The sequence below is a fragment of the Suricata suricatta genome, chromosome 6 (assembly GCF_006229205.1).
Source record: "Suricata suricatta isolate VVHF042 chromosome 6, meerkat_22Aug2017_6uvM2_HiC, whole genome shotgun sequence".
Lineage (NCBI taxonomy): Eukaryota > Metazoa > Chordata > Mammalia > Carnivora > Herpestidae > Suricata > Suricata suricatta.
Window position 1 is genome coordinate 65,244,542 of NC_043705.1, and position 24,032 is coordinate 65,268,573.

The 24,032-nt window shown below is 36.9% G+C and overlaps 1 protein-coding gene across 4 annotated transcripts in view; it reads left to right on the forward strand.

Moving 5' to 3' along the window:
• POLR3G (RNA polymerase III subunit G) overlaps positions 1–21,292 on the forward strand; it is a 46,039-nt gene extending 24,747 nt beyond the window's left edge. For 3 of the 4 annotated variants that reach the window (XM_029942592.1, XM_029942594.1, XM_029942593.1), the window contains 4 exons: positions 57–107; positions 6,063–6,145; positions 11,514–11,660; positions 19,697–21,292. In XM_029942592.1, the coding sequence (XP_029798452.1) occupies positions 57–107; positions 6,063–6,145; positions 11,514–11,660; positions 19,697–19,783 (368 nt within the window). In that variant the 3' untranslated portion in view covers positions 19,784–21,292. The remainder of the gene's footprint in view (positions 1–56; positions 108–6,062; positions 6,146–11,513; positions 11,661–19,696) is intronic. The other variant, XM_029942595.1, reaches the window with a different exon arrangement.
• Positions 21,293–24,032: the final 2,740 nt, after the last annotated feature.

Below are 24,032 nucleotides of genomic sequence, written 5' to 3' on the forward strand. Positions count from 1 at the left end.
ACTAATTCCTAGAGGAAACTGTAATTTTTATATATTTTTTTCTTCTGTATATGCAGATTGGAGAAGACTCCCAAGAGAAATGATGCCAAGGAAGAAGTACAAAACAGGTACATTGACTAATGTAATAATCCAAGTAAAAAATATTATTGGTCAAATTCTAATTATGAAATGAATTCTCAATCTGAAGGGACACTCAGTGTTCTGAATGCTTTTTCTTAAAAAATATTTGACATTTTGATTATTGCATTAAAATTTTTTGATGTTGGTTTTTTGTTTTGTTTTGCTATTTTGCTTATTTTTCCTTTAATTAAGGGATTTTGATGTGCTAGGGAAGACTTTTCAAGTACTGTAGACATTTTGTTTTTGAAAATTTGAAATTTTGGATACTTGAAACGTTTTTAATGATTATACCATCTGTATTCTAAGTTTTTAACTCAAACATTTGGAACTGGTAAAATTTGGGAACTAGTAGATTAGAATTTTATGTGGTACACAAAACACCAACGTCAAAGTTTCCAGTGTGCTGTTCTTTCATAATTCCGCTGAGTAAATAGTTGTTGAGAATCTACTATTGCCTGACACTGTGCTTAAAGGAATTAGACAATGAACAAAGTAGGAATAATCCTTGCCCTAATGGGGCTTACAGTCAAATGGAGTGAAAACATTAACCAAAAGCACACTGTCCTCATTGGGAGGTCAGGGAAGTTTCTTTGAGGAAATTGATTTGGAGCCCAGATTGCCGGATGAGTAAGTTTACTAAGATGGGGTTGGGGGAAGAACATTAGAGAAACATGAGGTTTGTGGGTAAAAATCATGAGTTACAGTTTAGAGGTGATGTTTAAGGTTTCTTTGAAAAACACAAATAGAAATGTTGAGCATGTTGTTGGATACAGGGGGGCGGACTTCAAAATGGAGTTGACACGGATCAGCATAGGTACTATAATTGAAACTGTGAGGAAGGGTAAGATTGTCTAGGCTGAAATTAGGGAATTAGAAGAAATGAGGGCCTAAGCCTAAGCTTGGAGGAATGCCAAAATTTAATGGGCTGGTAGAGGAGATTGAATCCGCAAAGAAAGGAGATGGAAAGAAATGGGTGGGAGGGGAGAGAGGAGTACCAGAGGAGAGTGGAGTCACAGAAGCAAGAGTATGGCAAGAAGTATAAAGGAGGTTAAACAAAGTTGCTTTGAGGTCAAGTAAGATAAAGATTGGAAAATGTAAAGAATTTTTGTCTTATTGATCATTGCCTTCAGGGAGAGCTTTTCAAAAGATTTATGAGCATGGAATTCAGGTTGGAATGTATTAAACAATAAATGGGAATTTAGGAAAAAGGGACAGCTAGCATAGATGAGTGTTTGGAAAATTTGGATATAAAGAGAAGAGGTGCCTGGGTGGCTCAGTCAGTTAAATGTCAAGCTCTTAATTTCTGGTCAGGTCATGATCTCATGGTTCTTGAGTTCAAGCCCCATATCACTCTGCGCTGATAGCACAGAGCCTGCTTGGGATTCTCTGTCTCTCTCAAAACTAAACATTAAAAAAAAAAGAGGGGCGCACGGGTGGCTCAGTCAGTTAAGTGTCTGACTTCAACTCAGCTCATGATATCAGTCTGTGGGTTTGAGTCCCACATCAGCTCAAAGCCTGGAGCCTGCTTCAAATCTGCCTCTCCCTCTGCCCCTCTCCTGCTGGCTCTCTCTCTCTCCCCCTTTCTCCTCTCTCTCACTATCTCTCTCAAAAATAAATAAACATAGGGGCACCTGGATGGCTCAGACAGTTAAGTGTCTGACTTCGGGTCAGGTCATGATCTCACAGTTCGTGAGTTCAAGCCCCATATCTGGCTCTGCACTGAAGCTCTCTCTGTCCCTCCCCTGCTTCTTCTCTGCCTCTGTCTCTGTCTGTCTGTCTGTTTTTCTCAAAAGTAAATTCTAAATAAACATTAGAAGAAAATTGAAAATAATAAACATTTGAAAATTTTATAAAAAAAATAAAGAGAGAAAAGGGGAAGTAGCCAGAGAGGTTAATACCAATGGAGTTAGCAACTAAGGGAAGAGATTTTTCCCCCTTAACCCTCTCTTTTTTTCAGGCCTGGTATTTTGCATTTTGCTTTTTAAATAGACTTCATTTTTTAGCACAGTTTTAGATTCACAGCAAAATTGAGCAAATAAGTGCAGATTTCCTTTATCCTTCTTGCCCCCACACATGCATAGCCTCCCCCATTTTTAACATCCCCAAGCAGAGTGATACATTGGTTACAATCACTGATCCTACCTTGACATATCATTATTACACAGAGTCCATAGTTTACGTTAGGATTCACTCTTGGTACTGTGCATTCTGTGGGTATAGGCAAATGTATGGCGATGTGTGTCCACCACTGTAGTATCATACAGAGGACTTCCACTGCCGAAGAATTCTCTGTGCTCTGCCAATTCATTTCTTCCTCCTCGTTCCCACTGGCAGCCACAGGTCTTTTTACTGTCTCCAGAGCTTTGCTTTTTCCAAAATGTCATATAGTTGGAAGCATTCAGTACATAGCCTTTTCAAATTGGCTTCTTTTACTTAGTAATAGGCATATAAGTTCTTCCATGACCTTTCATGACTACGCACCTCATTTTTTGTTAGCACGTAGTACTGTTGCATTGTCTGGATGTGCCACAGTTTATGTATCCATTTACTTACTAAAGAGCGTCTTGATTGCTTCTAAGATTTGGCAGTTATGAATAAAGCTGCTATAAACACCTACTATTAACATGGACATAATTTTTCATCTCCTTTGAGTAAACATCAAGGAGCCTGATTGCTGGATTGTATGGTAAGAGTATACTTAGTTTTGTAGAAAACCACCAAACTGTCTTCCAAAATTGCTCTGCCATTTTGCATTCCCACCAGCAACCAACGACAGTTCCTGATTTTATATATCTTGGCTAGTATTTGGTGGTAGTGTTCTGGATTTTGGCCATTCTAATAGGTATACAGTTAGTATCTTCTATTTTAATTTGCATTTCCCTGGTGACGTATGATGGCGGGCATCTTTCTATATGCTTTCTTGGCATTTGTGTATCTTGTTTGGTAAGATGTCTATGGCCCATTTTTTAATGTTTTGTGTGGGTGTGTGTCTGTGTGTTCTTATTGTGAAGTTTTAGGGGTTCTTTGTATATCTTGGGTAACAGTCTGTAGGAAAAGCTTTCTCCTGCTGTATCTCCTTTACTCTCATACCACTACTATATTCACAACATTTCTGACACCAGATGTGTGGAATTTTTTTCCCACACCAAGCAGTTCTCTGCAACACCAGCTGGCTGTCTTACAATTTAGTTCAATTCCAGCATCAACTGGAATTAGGGTCTAGTCCCACAAGACTTACTCCCCACTTCAAAAGCCAATTACTAGTAGTAGGTTCCCCAGATTTCTCACTGATCAATCATTAACTCAATCGCAGGTCCCTTTCTGCTCCAGGGGAATGGGGAAAGGGGCTGAAAATTCCAGGCTTGTAATCATGGTTTGATCTGTCTTGTGACCAGCTTCCATCCGGAAGCTGTCTAGGAGCCCCCCAAGAGTTGCCTCCTTAGAACAAAAGATACACTCCTATCATGCAGTAAATTCCAAGGGATTCAGGAACTCTGCGAGGAACCAGAGTCAAAGACTAAATATTAGAACAAAAGGCACTCCTAGTGTTCTTATCACTTAGGAAATTATAAGGGTTTTAGGAATTCTGTGCCAGGAACCAGGAAGAGAGACTAATATATATTTTTTCCATTATTTCACACAGCTCTTTATCAGATATGTCTTTTGCAAATATTTTTTCCCAGTCTGTGGTTTCCTGTTTTCTTGACATTATCTTTTGCAGAGCAGAATGTTTTAATTTTCATGAAGTCCACCATGCCAGTTATTCCTTTCAGAGATCGTAGCTTTGGTGTTGTATATAAAAGGTGATCACCAAACATGATTTGGTAAATTCTGACACATGTATCTATTTTGTTTCATATCAAAGCTACACTATATAAGAATATTTCATTTGATTGAATACAAAACATTATATTAAAAACCCAAAATATTTTATGTTGAGATATAATAGTTTTTTCTGCTGTTTTGTGCACTTTTGGCTTTTAATGGACAAATATATTATTTTTACAGTATAATAACATGTGCATTAATGATACTGATCATGTCTTAGTGGATCATAAATTTGTAGCAGACTTTAAAGAGCCAAAAAGAATGTATCTGAATTGGAAATATTAATGTTTTCAAATACATCCCACTGACTGCTCATCCCTAGAACTTTATATATACATTGATGATTAGTTAAAACTTCCAGTGTGTCAGAATTTCCATTTGTTAAAAAACAACACAACAACCATAAAAGTTTGCGTTTGGAGCTTTTTTTTTTTTTTGCATATTGTATAATTTTTGTGTTTTATTCCTGATAAGCTTATACACTCTTCTTTTGGTTAAAACGACCTCCACTGATTTACCTGAAAGTAAATAGTACCCAAAGGCCAAAGGCTGAAGAAGTTTGTTTCTTGAAGAACCAACTATTGGCAGATATTGAAAAAAATAAACAAAAATTCAAATATATGCATGTATTTGGGCAAAAATGGGAAAAAATGCATGTTAATGTTTTAGGACTAAAACAGTCTTAACAAATTTTGGAAATTTGACACTTCTCTCCTAGTTATACGTAAAAGAATCAGTGATTATGTAAAAACAGTTTGATAAATCACTAGCAAAACATGCTTAGTTACTTTTTGGCAACTGACTTTCTTGGTTAAGAAATAAGTAGTTTTTAATAAGTTCATTTACCTGTCCATGTTCTATAATACCCATTAAACAGACTTAATGTGTTATGAAATTTAAATAATTCAACAAAAGATTCTTAGAGAAGAAGACTTTATGATGTGAGGAAACTACATTCTTAGCTAATGTTTTCAGAGATCGATATCATAATGTATATTGAAATCTAGTTGATATATGATACTTTATTTTATGTGCTGCAGCTCAAATCAGTCTTTACCCTCAAGGGGAAAAGAAAAGGTTACCCATGATTAAACCTAAGTGTTACTTTTTTTTTTTTTTTTTTTTTTTTTTTTTTAGCAAACCTTCACATAAATATGTTTGGGGTTCTGAGTTCAGTGACTCCCTGAAGGGCAATTTGGCATATAACATAGTAAGTTGTAATTCCATCAGTTGTGGGTCAACTACCACAATCTAGAAATTTCTTTTTTTATAAGTTAGTTAATCTTTAACAAAATTACATCTTTCTGAGCTATATTTTCCTCTGTTGCCAAGTAATTTCTAGGTATTTAGCTTGATTTGGGGAAAGGACTATAATACTGTCAGTCACAATGGGACAATTTTGCTGCATATCATAATGACTTGGTGACTGAATAATTCTCTGTTCCCTGCTGTTTTACAATAACTTCAAAATGCAGTGTTTTTTATATGGCTTAAAATTACCCCAGTGCCATTAAAACATTTATACTGTTCTGAGTTTTCAGGTTCATATAATGGGTGTATTCAGGGTAGCCATTTTCATCTTCATGCCAAAGATAATGCTTATGTTGCATGAATATATCCCCTTTCTATTTCCTTAACCATTAACAAATGGTTATTTATTTATTTATTCTGCATATTTATTCTGCACTTGTTTTTTATTTTCCAAACCTGGTCAAATTGCCCTACTTAAAATACACCAATCAGTGACCAAGAAGCCAATGCAGGTGATATGTTTGTCAGAGTCTTTCACTGGTCCTCTGGTGCTTCTTCCTGAAGTAACGTTTGCAGCAGCAGTTTTGGCCTTAATAACATTAATTGCCAGAACAGATTTTCAGTACTAGTGAAAAGATATCTGGTTACAGTCTTAGAAAACATCCTATTAAGTGATTATCGTTGACTCCTGATCGTGGAAAATTGGTGAGGCGTGCGGATCGATTTTGTTATTCTTTAAGAAAATCAGTTCAGTGTGCAAATTAGGTGACTGCCCAATGACATATCACTGTGCTCAACAGCATATGAGACATAATACACAGTTGCTGTTATAGAAATATGTGTTAACGGTGGCTTTACTTCAGCAGGCCCCAAACCCCAAAAGGCAAAAACTACAGGCAAAGGCGCTTCACTCACTAATACTGCAGATGTATTGAAAAAAATCGAGGTAAGGTTTTCTTCTTACTGTTAGAACAAGCTGTCAAAGTGTCATGCCTCCTTCGCCTGCTTCAGTCTTTACACCTTCTCCCACTTGTTAATCATATATGGATTTGGCACAACCAAGCCCAGTACACAGGGTAACTAAAAAGATGTGAACATTGTTGGCTGGGAGCTAAGGAGGCTCCATCCTGTCCTTCATTACCACTTCCCTGTCAACTTACCTTCTGTCTCCTACTTCCTTTTCCATGTATTCGCGTTTCCCCCTTGAATGTCTGTGTGTTCTTATTTTCCCCTGGCATTGGAATTACATATGGGAAAGAAACACAAAAAGAGTTACAAACCTAAAATGTATTTATTTTTTTAAATGTTTTGATATTATTTTTTAAGTTTATTTATTTTGAGAGCGAAAAGAGAGAGAGAGAGAGTGTGCACAAAAAGGGAAGGGGAACCATCCAGTTCCCCCCTTATAGACAGTCAGAGGAGAGAGAGAGAATCTCAAGCAGGCTCCATGCTCAGTGCAGAGACAGACCCAGGGCTTTTGCCTCACAACTTCAAGGTCAGGACCTGAGCCAATATCCAGACTTAGACGCTTAACCGACTGAACCAACCAGGCACCCCCTGAAATGTATTTCTTTTTAAAACCTCTCATTTTTTCCTCTATTATTATTTATGTACTTTTTTACTACCTCTTTTTCTGTCTCATATTGAGTGCTTTGAGAGAAAAGCACATCTTATGGAACTTTTATATCTTCATTGTTTTTAATATTTCAAAAATAAAAAAGATAAAATATCCAAAAAGTTAATAAACTGAGAATTTCCCCTCCCATCCTTGCCCCTAACCATCCAGTTCCCCCCTTATAGACAGTCAGTATTACCTGTTTCTAGCAGATCTTTGAGAAATATTTTATGCATAACAAAATACAGATTTTTTTTCTTTTTAATGACAAAAGTTAGCATATTACACTCTTCTACATTTTTATTTTATCACTTATAATCAATTGGAGATGGTTCTATGTGAATTTATATAGACTTGCCTACTGCTTTTTTTCCTCCTTTTTTGGCTCCCCTATAAGAATGAACCATATTTATGAACCAATGAACCGATTGATGGACTTAATGTTTCATCTAGTGTTTTGCTATTATAAACAGTGCTGTAGTGAATTCATATTAAGTATGTCATTATACATACGTAAAGTCAATTTCTTGAAGTGGATTTCTTGGGTCAGTTGTTACGTGTATTAGAAAATAGGGATAAATATTGACAGACCACTCTCAATGGAGGTTATACCAATTTATTCCCACTCGCCATGCATGTATTACCTTGCATTGTTGGTCATAATGATGATGCTGATAATGGCAGCAGCTCTCACTTATTGAGGATATATTACATATCCCAGGCTCTTTGATGAGCTATTTACATACATTATGTCCTTAAGACTTCTTAGCAACAAAGAGATATGGATATTATTTTTCATTACTTACAGATAAGGAAATCAAGGCTTTAAAACTTTCACTGGTCGGGGCACCTGGGTGGCTTAGTTGGTTAAGCGTCTAACTTCAGCTCATGTGTTGATTTCACAGTTTCTGAGTTCGAGCCTCACATCAGGCTCTCTCCTGGCAGCACGGAGCCTCCTTCAGGTCCTCTGTCCCCATCTCTCTCTGCTCCTCCCCCACTGGCATGCACACAGGCATGTGCTCCGCTCTCTCTCCCCCTCTCTCTCTAAATTAAAATAAACATTAAAAAATAAGGAAACAAAACTTGTACTTGTTTGGTCAAGTTGGCATAGCTATGTGGTAACAGAAACTTGTTTTTGTTATTTTATTTTTTGACTAGTACTTGAGCTGGGGGAAATAAGTCTGAAAATAAAGCGAGGAGGATATTGAAGGAAAAGTGGTAACTGTCAGGTTTAACTGTGGTAGATGATGGATGAGGGTGCAGAACTAGCCAACTTGTATTGATTAAACACAGATTCTGACTGTTCTCAAAGCTCCCTGGAAGGAAGTGCTAAGATGACATGTGCTCTAAGGAAGATCGATCTGAATGTAGTCTCATCAGAACAAAATGTGTTTTCCCTGTTTTCTACATTTAACCACCTTTTTCATTTTGGACATTGTCAAAATTAGAGTTTTAAATCTAGAGATCTAAAGGAGTTAGCTTTATTAACTCTCATTTAAAAGCAAATTAGGTTCTGGATGACTCTATTATTATTCCATTTTCTTAGCAAAAGTAATTGCAAATTTTATTATAATAAAACTTCTGTGGAGGCACCTGGGTGGCTCAGTCAGTTAAGCTTCTGACTCTTGATTTCAGATCAGGTCATGCTCTCACAGTTGGTTGGATTGAGCCCCACATGGGGCTCTGCACTGACAGCATGGAGCCTGCTTGAGATTCTTTCCCCCTCTTTCTCTGCCTCTCCCATGCTCATGCTCTCTCTCTCTCTCTCTCTCTCTCTCTCTCTCTCAAAATAAATAAATAAAAAAAAGCTCTGTGGATGGAGAAAGAGTAACATGCAGTCAGATCTCATAATTAATGTGTGAATAATCAGACAACAGTAAACTAATATTTGAGCTTGTCTCTGACTTACAGGGAAAGTCTCTCTCTAGGGTGTCTGCATATTATTTAACTCTATAAGTTAACTGTTTGCAAAGTGTTTTCATGTTGTGTTAATCACATTATTCTTACAACAAATCTGTAAGGTAGTAGGGGTAAATAGTTAAATCTCACAGAGGAGAAAATGGAGGCAGATACACCAAAACTAGTAGCTTAACACAAAAAGATTAAAGTAGTGAGAAAATGTGTGTGGCTCTGAGATCATTTTTTTTTATCTCATTTATCTGCTATCATTCACCAATTTAAGTATTTTATGGGTTTGATTTAGATCTACATTGTAGAAATAAAGTTGTTATTTATTTAAAGATATTTGAGATGGCAGTAATGGAAATAAAGACTGGCTAGTTTTACACAGCACTGAATGAATTCTGTATTTTAAAAATATTTTCCATAATTGGCTTAAATAAGTATATTGCTAAAGTAAAATAATAGTTAATAACAGGATTTTCCAGATATAGTATATGCCTTTCACAGAGTTAAGTAAATATAGCAGCACAATTTCCTTTTAACTACACAATACTCATGGGTTGTGGGCCTCTTTATTGCGATTTGATTTAAGTAGAAAAGAAAAAAACTCCATCATATGTTAATATCAACATAGCATCATTATATATGAGTATGTGTGTATGTATTTACAGACATTTCAAAAGATCTGTAAACACTGTTTTGCTTATTTGCAGTTTTCCAAAGAGGTTGTCCATTGGAAACTTACATTATTTTGTAGTAATAACTCATATAAGGCAACATGAGTCAGTGTGAAGATAAATCATCTTATGTCTATTACTTGTTTAATTTGACCTGCCTGAGTGGACAGAGGTAGGAAAGGTAGAATTTTAATTTTCGTTAGAAACGGAATCTAATGTAGTGTTTTTATTGCCTTTGATTTCCTTAAATTCAAACTTGAATGTAATTAAAGGAAATTTAAAAATAAATGTTTAAGAACCAACAAAGCAATAGCTAAATTGTAGGCACTCCAAATATAAAATGTGTATTTTTTCTATATATAATTGACAAAGCAAATATAATAGGATGGAGCATTTGCAGATTTATTAATTAATGTTCTGGTTATTGTTTATGAATAGTCATATCTTAGGCTAAAGTGATCCTGTGCCTTAACTGATAATTATTGTTGTATCTGCCCCTTAGAAAACTCATGAAACTCTGTCACTCATGCAAATTAAGCATAGAGCAATTTCATGATTGGATAGTGACAGTGTTAAAAACAGGTCATTTTTTATCAAACGGAAAAATTGTTGGCAGTCATAGAAATATAAAGATGTAATGTAATTGTAAAGTTATATTTTTGTATTATGAGAATGTAGCTTATGATTTTAACAGAGTGGGTAAGTGAAACCATCAAGCAGTCAAGTTTTTCTAACAGCATTTCTTGCCTCCACTGTCAGATTTGCTTATAAATAAATGCTAATGTTGACAGTGGTTTGAGGTGGGTTTTTCTTCGTTGTTGTTGTTTGTTTGTTTTTGCAGTAATTTGAGTTTTAACCTCTTTCTCTTCAACCAGTATTGTGAAGTAAAAATTCCTGGAGATAGGAAGTAAACAATGAGAGAGAACAGAGATAATGACGTAGATAATCTGCAAACAGGATAATTTACACCAAGATGACCTAATTTTGTTTTAAATGATCTCTCTTGTAAACTAAATCTTGGGGACACCTGGCTAGCTCAGTTGGTAGAGCATGCAACTCTTTTTTTTCTTTCATTTTTTAATTTTTGAGAGACAGAGAGACACAGAGCGTGAACAGGGGAGGGGCCAGAATCTGAAGCAGGCTTCAGGCTCTGAGCTAGCAGTCAGCACAGAGCCCAACACGGGGCACAAACCCATAATCCATGAGATCATGACCTGAGCCAAAGTCGGACGCTCAACCGACTGAGCCACCCAGGCGCCCCAGAGCATGCAACTCTTGATCTCAGGGTCCTGAGTTCAAGCTCCAGGTTGAGAGTAAAGCTTACTTTAAAAATAAATAGGGGATGCCTGGGTGGCTCACTCAGTTAAGCATTTGACTCTTGATTTTGGCTCAGGTCATGATCTCACAGTTTGTGAGTTCAAGCCCTGTATTGGGCTCTGTGCTACTGGTGCGGAGCCTGCTTAGAAGTCTCTCTCCCTCTCTCTCTGCTCCTTCTCCCTCAAAATAAATAAATTAAACAGGCATTTTGAAATGTTATCATTATATCCTCTTTTCTCCTTTCATGTTGGAAAGACAAGAAAATAACATTCTGAAAGTTTCTCTCCATAAACTGAGTCAACTCAATATTTTAGAAAGAGGTAGGATAGAAATCATAAAAATAAAGCATTGTACGTTAGAACTGATTCCTCAGCAATACCTGGGACCCAGTTATGAAGTAACAAAACCAAAGGAAATACTAGTGTAACGACAAGACAGAGTTCCTCCTTTCTTCAGTGAACTCACAGTTTCCTAGGTGGTGGCCTGTAGGATTAGAATTAGGTAATAGGTCACTATGTTCTCTTGAGCTAAGCAGGGAGGTTAAAGGCTAGTGGTTTCCATTTAAATTAATTAAGTTCAGGGGCACCTAGGTGGCTCAGTTGGTTGAGTGTCCGACTTCAGCTCAGGTCCTGATCTCACGGTTGTGAGTTCAAGCCCCACATCGGGCTTGCTGCTGTCACCCTGTCGGTACAGAGCCCGCTTGGGACCTCTGTCCTCTCTCCCTCTGTCCCTTCCCTCCCTCTCTCTTTCTTTCAAAAAAAAAATTAAAAATATTTTTAATTGATGAAGTGTATTTATACCAGGAATTGGAAAAGAGAGGTGATGGTGAAAAGTCAGATGAGGAAAATGAAGAGAAAGAAGGAAGCAAAGAGAAAAGTAAAGAAGGTGATGACGATGAGGATGATGATGCTGCAGAACAAGAGGAGTATGATGAAGAAGAGCAAGAAGAGGTAAGGGTCTGTTGAGGGTTGGGAACAAAGTTACTAGGTTTAAGGATTCTCTAATAAGGAATCAGATAAATGTTGTATAATTAAAATAACAAACCAAAACCAAGTTGATGGGAACCAGGGATGTATCAGTATCACTGCTATCAATTCCTTAATGCCAAGAGAAGTATTATTACATTGAAATCATGATACCAAACTGAATGTAGGAGGTAAAAGTAACTCGATGGGCAACTTTGATAAGTGGAAGTCCGCAAGTTAAGGATATTGATCAGATTAGCTTAAAGATTATCTACATAAAAATTTAAATTAGCCATGACAGTAATTAAGGACTTAGTCATTCAGAATCTGAAGAGGAAATCCCTGCAGTACCAGCATGTTTTAAACCCCAAAGTGCATGTGGACACTGCCGGAGGTGATCCAACCTCAAGTATCCAACTGAGGCAGGACTTAGTGGTTTGGGTTTGGGATTTCTGACTTTTAGAAGCATGGTGCATTTCAAAACAGAGACAGTCATTTTTGATTATTTATTTTTGAGCAGGGTCCCTTTGTTGGTCATGGCATCTTTGGGACTTAGTAGACACTTGATGCAGTAATCCTAGGCTGAGAGATTCTTCTCCATGACAGTGAACTTTGTTTTCTCTCATTTCACCTGCTCATCTACCACTGAATCTTTTCTCTACCTGAAATTGCTACAGCTATAAAGTCTTTATTATATGCTTTAATTAGTTTGGATTTTTTTGGAATTTATACTGGTGTAAAGGGAGAGATCTGGATCCATTTCTATCCCTTTCCAAATGGCTAGCCAGCCGCTAACCTCTTTTATTAAACAGTTTTGTTTCTTCACTGGTTTGAAATTCCCCTTGGATCAGCTCTCAGATTCCCACTTCAACTTAGATGTATTCCTGGGATCTGGTTTTGAACCAGCACTCTGTTGATCCAATTAGTAGAAGCTTGTGATTATTAATATTTTTGGAGGAGTTTTCCTGAGTATTCTTTTTTCTTCCAGATAAATTTTAAATTTAAACATTTAAAAATTAAACATATCACATGTCTCCACCTTTCTTTCTGGATCATTTACTTTTCTATTCCTCCGCTCTGACCTGATTGAGACTGCCAGGCCCTCTGGTTCTCTGGCTCCCCTTCACTGGTCCCTAGTCTTAATTTCCTTCCCTACAGGGCCTACACCCTTGCTCACCCTTTAACTGCTTTCTTGCCATTCCTCTCTGCTCTTATCCTCTCAGCACCCACTTGAGATCAAAGTCACCTCTGATCAATTCAACTGCCTCCCATCTTCCCCTCCAAACTACCTATTGAGCTTTCCTGAGGAATCACAGAAACCCATGCCACCAAAACAACCCTAGCTCCTTATTGCTGGCTAACATGATTTGTGTGTTTCTCATGTCAAGTCCTCTGTCTACAGCAGTTAATTTAGATCATCTCTTTTCTTCTTAATCCCTCTCCTTGACTACCTTTCCTTTCACTCTTAGCAGCTAATAGCACCTTCATACAGAAAATGAAGCCATCAAGAAGATACTGCCTTAATTTCATGTCTTCTGCCTTCAAACATTTCCCCCCACTGGAAGAAATAGGCTTCATTGTATCTGAGACTAACTGTCCTGCCTTGGAGGGGGCGCATAATCCTCATGTCATTTCCCTTTTCATATTTTCAATCTCTTTTCCTGCTCATCTCTTGCATTCATGCATTAAAACTTGTTCATCTCTCGTTATAAAGTATGTTCCCCACATTCCCCTCCAAGTGTGCTTCGGTGTCCAGAAAGCTGTTTAGCTGGCTCACTTGCTCATCCCCCTGTAACCTCCCGCATTTAGTTCTTTTTCACCTGATTTCCACCTACACACTATTAAAATTATTGCCACCAAGTGCACCACTAGATGAAATTTAGTCGTTGTTTCGTTTGACTTCTCTGTGACATTTAACACTCTCACAACATCATGATTAAAATATTATTTCCTTTATTTAAGTTCAACAAATTAAGGCAATTATGGCATCAGTTATATGCCAGGCGTTGTGCTGGATGCTAAGACATAGGCACACATTGTTGCTTTCCTGGGTTTTTGTGACACAACACTTACTGTTTTTCTCCTACGCTGGTACCTTTTCGTGGTCTCTTTTGAGCTCTTCTTTCTCATCTTTAAATGTCAGTATTCTTCAGGGTTCTTCCTTTCAATTTCCTTTTTTTTCTACAGTCTCCCTGGATGCATCCTTATCCAAAGTTTTAGTTGCCCTCTATATACCTATTACTCTTTTTTTATTTTCATTCAGTAAAGAGTAATTTTATACTAAGTGTATGCTTGGAATTGTACTAGGCAAGGGGAATATCAAGATAAGGTACCGTTCCCCCATCAAGCAAAGACACACAAGAGAAGAGACAATTACAACGTAGTGAATAATGCCATGGTATAACGTATAGTTCAGGATGTTACAGGGGTACGTAAGGGCACCAACCCCCATTGTAATGATATGATAGAGGGTATCTCAAAGAAGAGAATCTGAAGACTAAGTCACATCAAGATGAAAACTGGAGTGGAGGATACTTGCTCATAGAGGAAAGAGTGTGGAGAAGGCTTGCAGGTGGGGAAGGTATAGCGCAATAGTGCAGTTGACCAGGTAGGTCAATGTGGCTAGGCTAGAGAGTGTAAGTGGGGGTGTGTGGAGAGATGAAGTGGAGACCAAACAAAGGGTCTTAAGTACCAGGCTAAGCAGTTACCTTACCCTGAGTGCTGTGGGGAGCCACTGAAGGGGTTGTTTTTTTTTTTTTTTCAAAAGCGGCGGTTTTATTACTGCTTAAGCTTGGGCTCACTGAGTGCTGTGGGGAGCCACTGAAGGGTTTTTTGTTTGTTTGTTTGTTTGTTTGTTTGCAAAAGGGCAGTTTTATTACTGCTTAAGCTCGAGCTCACAGACCACCAACGCAGTGGATCCGTGCTGAGAGCCCCGAAAAAGGGCTGAGCAGGGTTTTTATGGGGTTTGAGAAGGGGGAGTTACAGGAAATTGTGACACAGGTACAGTGATCCAATCATAAGTGTACAGCAGTATTGGCAGCAATTTTAACCACATACATTGTTTAGAGCGTTTGTTACTTTTGGCGGCATCTAATTACAATCTTTAGAGTACCTTTAAAATCAACCAATTACAGAGCGAGCCCAGGGTCTTGTATGACAATTAATGGGTTAACTTTAACATTAGGCAACAGGGTCTTATCTAAAGTTTCTATCTGCAGGCCTTACCCTTAGGTATGTGGAGAGTGGTAGCTGGACTTTCCTGATTGGATATTGGTCTCTCCTGCCGTAGGCAATATGTTAACTGCCTGATAGTTTCAGGGAAACTGAAACTTAGCCTTTTAGTTCGTAGGGGAAACTTAAAGCCTGTCATAGCATCAGTTTGGCTTAGATCTGTGTCCTTTCAGAACATATAAAAAAGAATATTACATCATGATGAAGTGGGCTTTATCCCAGTTAATTCAAGGTTGATTTAACATGTAAAAATCAATCACTGCAATTCACCAGGATAAAGGGGAAAAACAAAACATCTCAATAGAGGTAGAAAATGTTATAAAATCAATATTTGTGAACAATAAAAACTCTGAAAATAGGAGTAAAAAATAACTTATTTTTTAAGACTTCATTTTTTTCTTTTATAGTTAATTGTCAAGTTGGTTTCTGTGTAACACCTGTAATGCCCAAGATTTCAATATCACCCCCAAAACCAGAAACCGCCAGGGAGACCGAGTCACACATGTGAAAGCAAAGGGCATTTATTATTACGGCTTAGGCTCGCCGGCTCTAAGTTCGGTCTCACAGCCTTCACCAAGGCAGTGGATCCGTGCTGAGAGCCCCGAACAAAGGTGGGGCAGGGCTTTTATGAGTTTGGGAAGGGGGAGGTACAGGAAATTGTGTCATAGGTACAGTGATCCTATTATTATTATACAATATTATTGACAGCAGGTTTATCCAATAACAACATTTAGAGTGTTAACCAATCACAGAGTAGACCCAGGACCCAGGACCCTCACATAGGGTGTAACTAGCCTTAAGCAATAACTGATTACCTATAGTTTCTATTTCTAGGCCTGCCCTTAGGAATGTTAAGGGCATTACAAGGGTGGTCCCTCTTGCCTTGGGCAATGTGTGCCCTTCTATTGTCTCAAACCTGCGGTCCTTACATTTCCCCCTCTGTCTTGTAACTGACCCAATCCTGGGTCAGTAGAGTTACCATTGTTCTGGTTTAAGGCTACATGTTCTTAAGACCATTAACTAAATAACACTTACATGCTCTTTGACAAACACTTATGATCTTATTAATGATACAAGAGCCAGATGTTAAAAGTATACCAATTTTGGTTTTGGCTCCTAGATCTTGTCCTCTCTTGTGGTGGCCGCGAACCACACCTAGACTATCCTGTACACTTCCTGAGCTATTGGCATAGAAATAACATTGTTCCCCTAAAACCTGGCATAGCCCTCCTTGGTGTAAGGGGAATTTCTTACCCTGCAAAGGGCATAGGAAAGGAGAACTACCCAATTTCTGCCAGTCTCCATGGTTAATTTGGTAAGGGTCTCTTTTAGGGTCTCTAGTATCTGGCACTGCCTGGTTTACAAAAGGAAGAATGACAGCCAATTTGTTTCCTCATTTCTCAGGATCCTTGGGCGTATAAGTGCAACACACTTCCATGGTTCTTTCTACATTACTAACCTTAGCCAAACTGGTGGGCCATCTAGCGGCCGCTTGAGGACCCCCCATTAGAGTCTGGCGGTAGAGGCGTAGGCTCCCCTTAGAAGCAGTTAATACCAGTAGAACATCTTATCTATAAGAGGAAGGTTAGCGTAATCAGGAACTTTTTGCTGTTTCCTCAGCTTTCTGGGGTCACGTTTGCCAGTCCAATGGCAAAGAGAAAGGACAGTTTATTTTACTGGACCGATGATTCCTCAGGTTTCTGCCGTGCTAGACCAGCCAGCTTCCAGGGTGTGGCTGGAGCAGGGCTGGAGATCTCTGGAGTCAAGAGTCTTTTTGAAGATCAGTTCAAGCTGATCAACTGGATCTGGATCACCTCACCAGGTTGAGGGTTTTTTCTGAGTCGGTCCACGTAACTCCAGAGAGATACCTGAAACTTTAATAGGGGCTGATCCCCATTTTTAAATATCATCCTCACAGACTAACAAGCCTCAGATCCAACAACAAATATTCAAAGACACTCAGAACTAGAATAATATTTACAGTAGTGCACTGCTAAAACATAGTTTTTCTCTCTAAAAAACCTCCATTATCAAAGATAGCCAAATCGAGACTAATGCATTGGTGGAACGAGTCCATTCTTAACAACCCTGGCCTAATTATTTACATAAGCTCAGCAAGAATAAAGATTGTTCATGAGGACTTTATAAGGCTTGCTTTGCTGTGTCCTTTTTATAAAGAATCTCCAGGTTGAACTTTTAGTAGCCGCTCTGGGCCAGAAGCTGAGCCAAGCCAACACTTTCCATCAGATAGGCCTGCAATACCTGTTACATTGGGCCAACTCCTCTTCCCGAGGCTCCCAACATATGCTGAAGCTCTTGCCCCCGCCAGGAAGTGACCTTCTTTACTCACCTGGGGAGCCTGCTGGGAATCTGTGAGCAAGGTATCCAGCCAAGCTGTAGAGTAGTTTTATCATATTTGTATTTTAGAAAACCCAGTTGCTTGGATTGGAAGGATCCATGGTTAATTAGTCCATGTTTGAAAGTTTGTTGCTATGAACCAGTGGTTCTCTACCAGTCCTAATTTTTCCCTCCAGGGTATATCTGGTAATGTCTGGAGACATTTTTGGTTGTCATAACTGGCATTGGGGGGTCGTGGCGTGCTAGTAGCTCGGAGTGGCTACTGGCTTGTTTTCTAGACAAGACTGGCTTTTGGAATGCTCTGCTTATAAAGTCTGCTTGAGGTGAACTCTGTTGAAATTAAAAGATCTTCCCTAACAAGATTAGCAGACATCAGGATTCTAGTAGTTTCAGAGTTCTGTTCTTATCAAAGCACTAAACATAGCTTACATAAATATATTTCCACTTTAATAGAGAAATGATAGCTGTTTTGAGTATGAGGCTGGGTGAAGGATGAAGAGGGGAGATTAAAGACTTTTTATATTTACTCTTTTTAGCAGTCCATTAATGAAAAATTCATGCTAATTAACTTACTTGATGTATTGAGGATTTGATAACATTGTTTCTGAAGAGTAAACAGAGCAAATTATCTATATAACACCTCTATGTAAAATTCAAGGAATACAGACTTTTTCTTTCTCTTTTTTTTGAATATTGTAATTAAAGAAAAAAGCAAGCGTTCAAATGAAAGCCAAGAACCATTTAAGCCATCAGTTTCAACAAGTTCTTACTTTGTATCTGTATCAAGATTATTAACATCACAAAATTACCTAGTGTGAATCACTCAACCTACTTGGAGGTGCTCATGTCGAAAGCATAAATTGAATGTGCTTGCTTTGTAGTAGTGGAGTATCCCTTCCAATTCGTTTACAATGTGGTCTCATTTGAATTCTCAATCATACCACACCTCCCCTGTACGCTAGCTCCAGGCTTCAGCCATGTTTCCAGACATTAGTAGATTTCTTGGCAACCAAGAAACCAGGCCATCTTCCTGGAGATGGCATGGAAACTTACTGGACATAGAAACTTACAGTGTTGAGGGAAGACAAAGTAATGAAATCTATATCTGAATAATGCAGGTTGTCTTGCATTATTTATATACACTTATATAGTAAAAAATCTGACCATGTAGATACTTAAAAAGCCAGATGGCTGTCTTTAGAGAATAGTCTCTATTTTGTTACTCTATCATAACTGCTGTTATAGAGAGTAGATATGTAGAAATTGATATTTTTATGGCAGATGTCAACGATGTACAAAAATCTAGTAACTGGTAAATTAAACACCCAGCTTTAACAATGATCACTTTATAGCCAATCTTTCAACCACTCATTCATTCACCCAATCTTACTCCTGCCCCACTTCTCTTCCCCTATCCACCTTGGATTATTATAAATAATATTAATTATTAAATTAATGTTGCTATTAAATAAATATTGTTATAAATAATATTTATTATTACATTAAAAGTATTGTATCATTCATCCATAAATATTTCAGTATGTACTAAAGGGCTCTTTAACATCACATCATTAGTACAAATAAAATGAAATATAATTCCTTAGTATCATCAAATATTAAGCCAATGTTCAAATATTTTCAGTTGTCCTCCAGTTTTTTTTGTTTATTCCAATCAAAATCCAGATACAGCCCATACACTGCAATTGGTTAATAACACTCTTAAATTTCTTTTAATCCATATCCAAAATGGATTTTTAAATTTTTGATAGAAAGCACAGAAATATCAGGAATCATTTACATGGATAAGAGTCTTACCCAGTTGTAATAATTGAAATGTTCCCAGGAGTTGAATCTCTCTTAACCTCAAGGAAACTGAGGACTCCTGGATAGAAAATGGTATTTTCTAGGTTTGATTTGCTATCTTGAGGCCTGTACTTTGTTAGGAAGCAAAAATCCCTCTACTTGTGCTCAATTACACATCAGGACTGAAAACCTCAGTGCTGGTATAGTTGAATGTTAATGTAAATTGACTTTGTTTCTTGAGTGTCTGTACATTTGTTTGGAGTAAGTATTTGATGGTTTGGCTAACTAAGCCCTTTATCCTCTTACTAAGGTGTAATGAATTCGATGTATCATTCTGTATTAAGGATTAACAGACAGTTCCTTAGTTTTCTCTTAACTAATTGGTGCCCAAGAATAGTAGGAGGAGATGGTCTGTGGAAAGCAGCATAAGTAGATGGGAGTGAAAAGTAATATATTTTTTAAGCAGATGAAATAGCAGAGACTTTTTTAAAGCCTGGTATATTTTCTTATTTCCCAGATTTGATACTTATAAATTTAGATTAAAGGGACAGCCTACATTATGTTTTTTAATAATGATGTTAACACCCATTGATTTTAATTTTAACTGAGAAATTTCTCACTTCACTTAGGAAAATGACTACATTAATTCATACTTTGAAGATGGAGATGATTTTGGCGCAGACAGTGATGACAACATGGATGAAGCAACCTACTAGCTGTGGAATTTCTCCAAAAATATCTTTATGATACAGCTTGTAAACATTTGGACAGACTTGTTTTCTATTTCTGATAAGGAATGAGTATTGTATTTCTGTTCCTGTTTTGTTAGACAAATATTTGCTGTCAGTATGTTCAGAACCTCATTGAGTTTACATTCCAGGTATCTTATCAGTTAGTCTCTCGTGCTCTGACATTCCTTCTCAACACCCGTCACCCCTTTTATGTGTTCAAGTGGATTTTTTGGGGTATTATTTGGATTTGAATGTGTCTAGAGTTTTTGCATCTTTTAATCTATGTATTCATACTTGAACAAATTATTCTTGTTTAACTTGATCTGTTGTAAAACTATTACTAGTCATCATAGTGGATTACTGTAATCTAAGCATTGACTTAATACTGCACAAGGAGCACTTTAAAAACAAAGAAACTTGAAAATAATTTTATCTTTTACTTTTACATGGTATGTTCTGTGCTATGACTACATAAACCTACCTGAGTTCACAGCTGCATAATTTAGGAGAATGGAAGTTTTGTGATCAGAAACAACACACTGAGAGAAATGCCAGATTTTGTAGTGGCCACTGTTAAATTTCATAGGACTCCTAATTACCCAAGTGATTTCTATCACAGTGTAGAATAAAACTCAGGTCATTTTAAAATTAAGATTAATCTTTTTTGTTTATTAAAAACTAGCTCCCCTGCTTTTTTATATTTTGGCAGGGACAATACCTAAAAACCCTCAGCCTCCAAAGACACACAAATGCCAAAGATTTGCAAAGGAATTCATATTCTGTATTTTTAAATGATTAATATTACCTGCCAAAAGGAATAAAGAAATTAATTTTTCTCTTTGAGGAAGATATTACCTATTACCCTCTAACCTTGAGAATCACAGCCAAATTCTATTTCTGCCTTTACTATTAGGCTCAGTCATGAAAATGAGCTTGGTTAAGTTTTCTGTGCCTTAGTTACTCCTACTTTAAACTTTTTCCTATAAAAATTGTTTAAACACCAAACAAAATTTGCCGTATGTATTCATGCTTACCTTGTAAAAATGATCATTTAATTTCAATTTGGCTCTCTCACCCTCAAAAAATTGTAGCTGGTAAGTGATTGAAAACGGTTTCAAAAATCAAACGTATTTTCCTCGCAAAATATATTATAATCTGATTTTCCCACTGTATATTCTGGAGGGGAGGACTGGAGAAAACTTATGTTGTATCATTTTGTAATGTGACTTTCTCAGGAAAAAGATCATTTTCAACTTTAATACTTCTTCAGTTAATTCAAGATGGGTTTGAGGACCATTATTAGTTCAGTGCTGTGTTGATCATATGCGAATTATTTGTTGAAGCTGGGAAATTTTAAACATTCTAAATAACAGGAATTAAAAATCTATGCTAAAACAACAGTCTACTGGGTTTAAAAGAGAAACTCATAAAGTTTCCAGTTGTAATGGGCAAATAAAGTCCCTTAAGATTATTCATTAAAACATTGATGTTTTAGGGGCACCTGTGTGGCTTAATTGGTTAAGCATCGACTCTTGATCTCAGTTCAGGTCATGATCTCACAGTCGTGAGATGGAGCCCCACCTTGAGCTCTGCAGGACCCTGCTTGAGACACTCCCTCCTTCCCTCTCCCTTTGCTCCTCCCTTGCTTGTGTGCTCACACACATGCACCCTCTCAAAAAATAAAAATTTAAAAACATTTCAAATACATTGTTCCATTCTCTCACTTCCTTAGTACCTTAGCCAAACACCAATTATAGAAATCTGATCTGAATGGTTCCATTTACTTGCTTCCTATAAATTCACTTGCAGATAACCTTGTGAATTAAGCAAATGCACTCAAGTATTTTCCTAGCTTTCAATCTGCCTTCACAATTTTAGTCCAGCAGACAGCCCTTTTGGGCAAGGATTAGCTCTCAGGAGGCCCCAGCCTTCTGCCTTAAGTGCACCGTCTTCCTCCCTTGGAAGATCTTTGTAGAAGTTTAAAGTTGACCAACTGTGAGAAAGAACAAACAGGCAGTATTTGCAGATTGCTTTACCAGCATGAATCTTGATTTTCTGGCTTAAATTCTCAGGGACTGTGAAGTTGGTTCATCCATAAGAAGGTAAACTTTAATGCAGAGATAGCCTCTTATATATAAAAAAGTACTTGTTGAAGTGTCTTTAAAATTGCTATTTTAACAGGCAAACCCTTTTGCTATAATGCTTATTCTTCTGTTTACACATTAAATTCTTACAAAACAAAATTGTGTCCTTTTGTTTTGTTTTATTTTGAGCCTACTTAAATGCATTTGATAGAGAAAACTAATACATATTTTACCTAGTAAAATATTTATTGAAAAAGAATGACAGTATCCAATATTCTTGAATACACACAACAAAAAACTCAAGGTGATTGAAGTCATGATAGCAAATTAAGATTTGGCAGACAGTGTAATACTAGTGTAATCACTGGTATCACAGACCTATACTGGATACAAGAGAATGCTAAGAAACCCAGAAGATTTTGTTAACCTTTCCATCCCCACCATGACGTACAATGTCAATGGCTTTGTCTTAATATGGTTAAAGGCTCTGGAGTTAGTAAAAACTTTGTATTAAAAAGCAACTTTAAATATAATTTTAAGGAAAAATAAGGATCACACCACAAATTCCTCCATTAAATAAATAAAACCTTCAAACCAAGTTTTTCAATTCTTTTTGCTACTGGTAACTTTTTAAAATAAAATATGCTATGATGGGGTGCCTGAGTGGCTCAGTCGGTTAAGCATCCGACTTCGGCTCAGGTCATGATCTCACAGTCCGTGGGTTCTAGCTGTGCTTTGGGCTCTGTGCTGACAGCTCAGAGCCTGGAGCCTGCTCAGATTCTGTGTCTCCCTCTCTCTGCCCCTCCCCTGCTCACTCTCTGCTCTGTCTCTCAAAATAAAGACATTTTTAAAAAATAAATGAAATAAAGTAAAATATGCTTACATGGAAAGGTGGTTTTATGATAAAATTTACATATAGAGCATTTTGTTAGATGTCTGACCCACAACTTGCTAAAAAGTCTTGGACCATGCCGTTTAAGATCTTTTCTGATATCGAAGTGTATCCAAAGAACACTCATCTGAAATTTGTTTTCATATATGTCCTATAATCAGTGGATTTTACTTCAGTAAAACAAGGAGGAAATATGAATTGCTAAACCTATGGCGATTCTATCTATCCTACATAGTATCTCTATTTTAAATAGTTTGAAAGAAGAGAAAAGGTTTGCTTTTATTCAATTAAATTCACCAGCTTCCATTTTACACTGAATAAAATAGAAACTTTATTATATTTTGCATATCTTAAAATATGAAAAATAAGGGGCAGAAAATTTTAAAAACCAGTTTTACAGATGTACATGCTAACAAGGTTCTACAATTCCATTTTGCATTTGTATAAAATACATTATACAAAAGATTTATAGTATTTGCATACATTAAAAGAATAAAGCATTCAGATATTTCTATGATCTAACAGTGCAATATGCACATACTTGGAAGAAAAATACTGATTTCCTGAGTAATGCTGTTGTAATTCAAAGTAAGAATGATACCCATCATAATGCACCATTTAAATAGACTTCTAAAAACTCCTTTACCCTGTAATTCTTTGACTGGATCCTTGCTTCATATTTCTGAAACATCCTTCATACTTCCACATAGGTAATTTTAGAAATAGATACCTTAAAAAGAACTAATCACTAAGTAGTGGTTCATTTAAAAAATTCAAGCCACTGAATAAGTGGAGTCCAGAAAAAGAAAAGCTTTAAACAATAAGTCCTTTGGAAAAGTTCATTTAGCATTATAGTCTTCTAATTCTAATGTGGCCAGCCAACGGTATGATCCATTTTAATCTATCTTTTGAAGACATGAATCGCATAATTTTCTAGATGTAGGATGGCAAAAACTTTAAATGGCATCCAATAGTTCAAAACAACCCTAACCATTTGTACCCAGACTTTAAAAAAAACTAATCTCCCCTAAAAGTACAGATTTCTCTTCACTTACAATTCCATTTTTTTTTTAAGTGAAGCAAATGCAATGACTGGCAGTTGCTAGCATATATATGTTACACATATTCCTTCTAATGTAAAGCATCCAAGTAAATTCAAAGAAGGGTTTCAACACAAAATCTAAAATAACTCTTAATAAGTTTTACAACCAATCTGTATTTGCTATAAATTTTGATGTATATTAGGACTTTTTAAAAG